The sequence below is a fragment of the Passer montanus genome, unplaced genomic scaffold, assembly GCF_014805655.1.
Source record: "Passer montanus isolate IOZ18808 unplaced genomic scaffold, ASM1480565v1 scaffold339, whole genome shotgun sequence".
Taxonomy (NCBI): Eukaryota; Metazoa; Chordata; class Aves; order Passeriformes; family Passeridae; genus Passer; species Passer montanus.
In genome coordinates this window covers 40,243-46,980 of record NW_024368141.1, presented here as the reverse complement: position 1 = coordinate 46,980, position 6,738 = coordinate 40,243, and the positions used below count along the sequence as shown (strand labels likewise).

At 63.1% G+C, this 6,738-nt stretch overlaps 1 protein-coding gene across 1 annotated transcript in view; it reads right to left on the bottom strand.

The window, feature by feature from the left end:
- The window catches only part of POU6F1 (POU class 6 homeobox 1), a 31,110-nt gene that overhangs the window by 6,009 nt on the left and 18,363 nt on the right, over nt 1-6,738 (bottom strand). Inside the window, 4 exon segments of the mRNA XM_039715564.1 lie at nt 1-56; nt 2,091-2,316; nt 2,888-2,982; nt 3,622-3,790. Of these exon segments, the coding sequence (XP_039571498.1) occupies nt 1-56; nt 2,091-2,316; nt 2,888-2,982; nt 3,622-3,790 (546 nt within the window).

The following is a 6,738-nucleotide window of genomic DNA, read 5'->3' as shown; positions in this document are numbered from 1 at the left end:
TGTGGGCGCCGGGACCGCCGGGACGGCCGGGATGGCGGGGCTGAGCACGGCGGCGGCTGCGGAGAGACGGAGACACCGTCAGTGCTGGCACCGGCGACAGCGGCCCGTGTCCCCCCGCCCGCCCCGCTGTCCCCTCCCGCGGCGGGCCGGGGTCTCACCCACAGCGGGGCCGCTGCTGCTGCACGGGGCGGGGGCGCCCGCGGAGCCCAAAACCTGCCCGGACACACCTGGCACAGGTGCAGGGTCCCTAAAAGCCACCCCGAGATGGGGGCGGTCACTCCCCTGCCCCACCTGCCGGGCTCGCCCCCCCGCCTGGGGCAGGGGGTGGCACTCCTGGAGCCCCAAATGTGCACCTGGAGCCCCAAATGTGCACCTGGAACCCCAAATCTGCATCTGGAACCCCAAATCTGCACCTGAAACCTCACCTGGAGCCCCAAATGTGCACCTGGAACCCCAAATCTGCACCAGGTATCACTCTGGAGCCCCAAATCTGCACCTGAAACTCTAAATCTGCACCTGGGGCCCCAAATCTGCACCTGGAGCTGCACCTGGTGTCCCCATTCTGCACCTGCAGCCCTAAATCTGCACCTGAAGTTCCAAATCTGCACCTGGAGCTCGAAATCTGCACCTGGTGCCACACCTGGAGCCCCAAATCTGCACCTGGAGTTCCAAATCTGCACCTGATGCCACACCTGGAGCTCCAAATCTGCACCTTGAGCCTCACTTGGAGACCGAAATCTGCACCTGGGCCCCAAAGGTACCCCAGGTGCCACCCCTGGAGCTGCAAATCTACACCAGGTACCACACCTGGAGCCTCCAAGCCACACCTTACTTGATGCTCAAATCCCCCAAATCCAAGCCCATTTCAGAGCCCTCCTGGAGCCCCAAATCTACCTGGACCTCACCTGTTTCAAGGACGTTCCACACCAGAGTCCCAAGTCTACGCCAGGTGCCACACCTGGAACCCTAAACCTACACCAGGGGCCACACCTGGAGCCCCAAATCTACACCAGGGGCTACATGTGGAACCCCAACTCTACACCAAGTGTCAAACTCAGAGCCCCAAACATACACCAGGTGCCACACCTGGAGCCCTAAACCTACACCAGGGGCCACACCTGGAGCCCCAAATCTACCTGGACCTCACCTGTTTCAAGAACGTGCCACACTCAGAGCTCCAAATCTACACCAGGTGCCACATGTGGAGCCCCAAATCTACACCTGCCATACTCAAATCCCCTAAGTCCAAGCCCATTGGGCTCCTGAAGCTGGAGCTGGAGCCCCAAATCTACCTGGACCTCACCTGTTTCAAGGACATTCCACACCCAGAGTCCCAAAGCTACAGCAGGTGCCACACCTGGAGCCCCAAACATACACCAGGGGCCACATGCAGAGTCTCAAAGCTGCACCTTATTTGATACTCAAATCCCCCAAATTCAAGCCCATTTCAGAGCCCTCCTGCAGCCACATCCGGAACCCCAACTCTACACCAGGTACCACACCTGGAGCCCCAAATCTACACCAGGTGCCACACCTGGAGCCCTGAATCTGCAGCAGGTGTCATATCTGGAATTCTACACCAGGTGCCACAGGTGGAGCCTCCAAACCACACCTTATTGATGCTCAAATCCCCCAAATCCAAGCCCATTTCAGAGCCCTCCTGGAGCCCCAAATCTACCTGGACCTCACCTGTTTCAAGGACGTTCCACACCAGAGTCCCAAAGCTACAGCAGGTGTCACATGTGGAGCCCTAAATCTACAGCAGGTGCTACACCTGGAGCCCCAAAGCTACAGCAGATGCCACATGTAAAACCCCAAATCTCCATCACGTGCCACACCTGGAGCCCCAAATCTACACCAGGGGCCACATCTGGAATTCTACACCAGGTGCCACAGGTGGAACCCCAAATCTCCATCGGGAGATTTGCTAAATCTCCAGCAGGTGCCACACCTGGAGCCCCAAATCCACACCTCCGCTGCTCAAATCCCCCAAGTCCAAGCCCGGGGGCTCCTGCTGGAGCCCCAGGGGAGCCCGTTCTCCACTCGGTCCCGGCTGTCCGGGCGGGGCGGGCGCGGTTACCTGCGGTTACCTGTGAGATTGGCTACGGGCGGTTTGAAAATCGCCCCCGCAGGTGCCGCCGGCGTCAGTCCCGGGAGCGCGGCGAGCGTTGCTGTGGGAATTGTCACCAGGGCCAGCGCCTGCTGGCCTGTCACCTGACCTGCAATACTGATGGGGATAAGAAGAGGTTGAGTAACTGTCCCTGCCGGAACCATTACTCCTGTCACACCTGTGGCTAAGCTTTCCTGAGCCAACACCTGCGGAGATAAATGAGATTTGAAAGAGAAACACAAATCAACGCCCTGCTCAGCATCAGGGAAACCCCCACAGGGCCCCCCCGCCCGGCCTGGGACCCCCCAGTGAATCCCTCTTGGGTGGGGGCAAAGGGGGAGCCCCCCTGCCTGGTAAGCCCCTGGGGGAAGGGGGACCCGGGGGGCTCCCTGGTGAACCTCTTGGGGGGGGGAAGGCAAAGGGGGAGCCCCCCTGAACTGTGAACCCCTCTCCGTGGGGAGATGGGGGGGAGCTCTGTGAACTGGGGGGCACTGGGGGGCTGTGGAAGAGCCCCTGTGGAGGGGATAAAGGGGGGTCCCCCCTTTACTGCTGACCCCGCTCTGTTGGGGATGGGGGCAGAGAGGGGATCCCCTTTACCTCGGGGTCCCCCCAACTCAGAACCCCTTCTCCATAGGGACACGAGGGGCACCTGGGGCCTCCCTTCCACCCCAGGTCTGCGTGGGGGGACAAAAGGGGTCCCCCTTACCTGGCCACCCCCTCTCCGCGGACACCTCCCCCGGGGTCCCCCCTGGCCCCCCAGCCGCGGGGGACAGTTACCTGCGGGGTGGCCTGCACGGCCAGGTGTGTCACGCCGGGCTGGCTCGGGGCCGGGCTCGAGGGCACCGGGGTGGGCGACGCTGCCTTGGCTTTACCTGGGGGGGGACAGGTGGGGGTGAAAGGGAGACACCCAAATTCTGCATGCCCGGGCGGCCAACAGCCTCCCCAGGTGTGCTCAGGTGTGCTCAGAGCGCGGGGGGACCAGGGCGGTGACACCCGCCACCCCCGGGCTGGCCTCCTCCTCCCCGCGGCAGGAGAGAGGACGGGACATGGGACAGGTGACAGGTGACAGGTGGCAGGAGCCTGTCCTGCCGGATTTGGCCAGAAATCAGTGAGGAATCAAGCGGGATCTCCCCAAAACCTGAGCTGAGGGGGGAGGACCTGGAGCAGGACCGCGGAGCAGCCCAGGTGACACAACCCGGACACCCGTGTGCTCCCGGGGAGGGACCCGGGGACGGGCCCGGGAGGGAGAGAGCCGGGGGGAACCGGGAACGATCCCGGGAATGGGAGAGAGCCGGGGGGCACCGGGAACGATCCCGGGAGGGAGAGAGCGGGGGGGAACCGGGAACGATCTCGGGAATGGGAGAGAGCCGGGGGGACTGGGAACGATCCCAGGAGGGAGAGAGCCGGGGAGAATCGGGAATGGGAGACCCGGGGGCACTGGGAACGATCTCGGGAATGGGAGAGAGCCGGGGGGACTGGGAACGATCCCGGGAGGGGTGGGGGTCTCTCACCTGCCGCCTCCCCGCCGGACGAGCTCGGGGCGCTGGCGGGAGCGTCCTCCACACCCGGGGGGCCCCCCTGTGCCGGGGACCCCCCCGCTCCCTCCCCGGCCGTTTTGGGGTCCCCATCCACCCCCACCTCCAGCACCCGGATGGTCTCGTGGCCGGACATGACAATAACCTGTGAAGGGACCCCAAAATGAGCTGCAGGTACGTCACCCCGCGGCCGCGACCCCCAGGGCTCCCCCGCCTCCCGGGTTTTGAGGTGCAGAGTCCACTTGGACCCCGGAGGAGCGAGGAATGGGTGGGGGAGCCCCAGCCCCCCAACACCTCAGGGCTTTGCTGTCAGCACCCCAAATCCAGGGGCACCCCCGGCTGACACCTTGGGCAGGTGAGACGCTGCCAGTGGTCGCAGCACCCCCAAATTCACAGCACCCCCACACCTAAAGCACGTCCTTACCTAAAGCACCCCAAAACCTACAGCAAAACCTGCACACTGTAGCACCCCCAAACCAGAACCAGCACCCCAAAAACAGAACCAGCACCCCCAAACGGAGCCGGTACCCCAAAACAGAACCAGCACCCCCAAACCTACAGCAAAACCTGCAGAGCTGCAGCACCCCCAAAACAGAACCGGCACCCCCAAACCTAAAGCACTCCGAAACCTACAGCAAAACCTCTACAGCTGCAGCACCCCCAAACCAAAACCAGCACCCCCAAACGGAGCCGGAACCCCCTAACAGAACCGGCACCCCAAAACGGAGCCGGCACCCCCAAACCTACAGCAAAACCTGCACAGCTGCAGCACCCCCAAACCAGAACCAGCACCCCAAAAACAGAACCAGCACCCCCAAACGGAGCCGGTACCCCAAAACAGAACCAGCACCCCCAAACCTACAGCAAAACCTGCAGAGCTGCAGCACCCCCAAACCAGAACCAGCACCCCAAAAACAGAACCAGCACCCCCAAACGGAGCCGGTACCCCAAAACAGAACCAGCACCCCCAAACCTACAGCAAAACCTGCAGAGCTGCAGCACCCCCAAACCAGAACCAGCACCCCAAAAACAGAACCAGCACCCCCAAACGGAGCCGGTACCCCAAAACAGAACCAGCACCCCCAAACCTACAGCAAAACCTGCAGAGCTGCAGCACCCCCAAACCAGAACCAGCACCCCAAAAACAGAATCGGCACCCTGAAAACAGAACCAGTACCCCCAAACCTACAGCAAAACCTGCACAGCTGCAGCACCCCCCGAACAGAACCAGCACCCCCAAACGGAGCCGGCACCCCGAAACAGAACCGGCACCCCCAAAACCTAAAACACCCCCAAACCTACAGCAAAACCTCCACAGCTGCAGCACCCCCAAACCAGAACCAGCACCCCCAAACCAGAACCAGCACCCCAAAGCCAAAGCACCCCAAGCCTCAGGACTCCTCACAGCCGCCGCACCCCAGGAGCCGCTCCCCCCGTACCGGCAGGAGCGCGGCGGGGACACCAAGGGACACGGTGAGGGACCCGAACCCCGCTGCCATGGCCGGGGAGGGGCAGGGACCGGGCTGGGCTCGGAGCCGAGACGGGCACGGCCGGAGGAGAGCCCGGGCGGGAGGGATGGGCTCCTTATCCCGCAGGACAGAGCTGCTATCAGCGGGTCCTGCCCTCAGCAGCGGCAACGCTGCCCCACACCCACCCCGAGCTGCCGGCACGTCCCAGTCCCAGGGACATCCCCAGTCCCAAAGGCCATCCCAGTCCCAGAGACATCCCCAGTCCCAGAGACATCCCAGTCCCAGAGACATCCCAGTCCCAGAGACATCCCAGTCCCAAAGGACATCCCCAGTCCCAGGGACATCCCAGTCCCAGAGACATCCCCAGTCCCAGAGACATCCCAGTCCCAAAGGACATCCCCAGTCCCAGGGACATCCCAGTCCCAGAGACATCCCAGTCCCAAAGGACATCCCCAGTCCCAGGGACATCCCAGTCCCAGAGACATCCCCAGTCCCAGAGACATCCCAGTCCCAGAGACATCCCAGTCCCAGAGACATCCCAGTCCCAGAGACATCCCAGTCCCAGAGACATCCCAGTCCCAGAGACATCCCAGTCCCAGAGACATCCCAGTCCCAGAGACATCCCAGTCCCAGAGACATCCCAGTCCCAGAGACATCCCAGTCCCAGAGACATCCCAGTCCCAGAGACATCCCAGTCCCAGAGACATCCCACACAGCTGCAGCACCCCCAAACCAGAACCAGCACCCCCAAACCAGAACCAGCACCCCAAAGCCAAAGCACCCCAAGCCTCAGGACTCCTCACAGCCGCAGCGCCCCGGGCGGTGCCCCCGGAGCCGCTCCCGGAGCCGCTCCCCCCGTACCGGCAGGAGCGCGGCGGGGACAGGAAGGGACACGGTGAGGGACCCGAACCCCGCTGCCATGGCCGGGGAGGGGCAGGGACCGGGCTGGGCTCGGAGCCCAGACGGGCACGGCCGGAGGAGAGCCCGGGAGGGAGGGATGGGCTCCTTATCCCGCAGGACAGAGCTGCTATCAGCGGGTCCTGCCCTCAGCAGCGGCAACGCTGCCCCACACCCACCCCGAGCTGCCGGCACGTCCCAGTCCCAGGGACATCCCCAGTCCCACAGGACATCCCCAGTCCCAGGGACATCCCCAGTCCCAAAGGACATCCCAGTCCCAGAGACATCCCCAGTCCCAGAGACATCCCAGTCCCAGAGACATCCCAGTCCCAGAGACATCCCAGTCCCAAAGGACATCCCCAGTCCCAGAGACATCCCCAGTCCCAAAGGACATCCCAGTCCCACAGGACATTCCCAGTCCCAGGGATGTTCCCACTGGCCCAGCCCCTCATTTGGGGTCCCAGCAGGGCCAGAACCAGCAGAGCCCCCAAAGTGCCCCCAGACTCATTTCTGGGCTCTGCCCCCAGGACTGGGGGTGACCCCGGTGTTACATCAGAGGGGGTAAAACTTCCCCCAGGAGGTTCCTGGGTGTTCACCTGAGCCTAAAGGTGCATTCCAGCCCCCGAGCTTTGTGTTTCCCCTTCCAGCAAGGCACATCCGAAACAATCCTTCCTTCCTTCCTTCCTTCCTTCCTTCCTTCCTTCCTTCCTTCCTTCCTTCCCTCCTT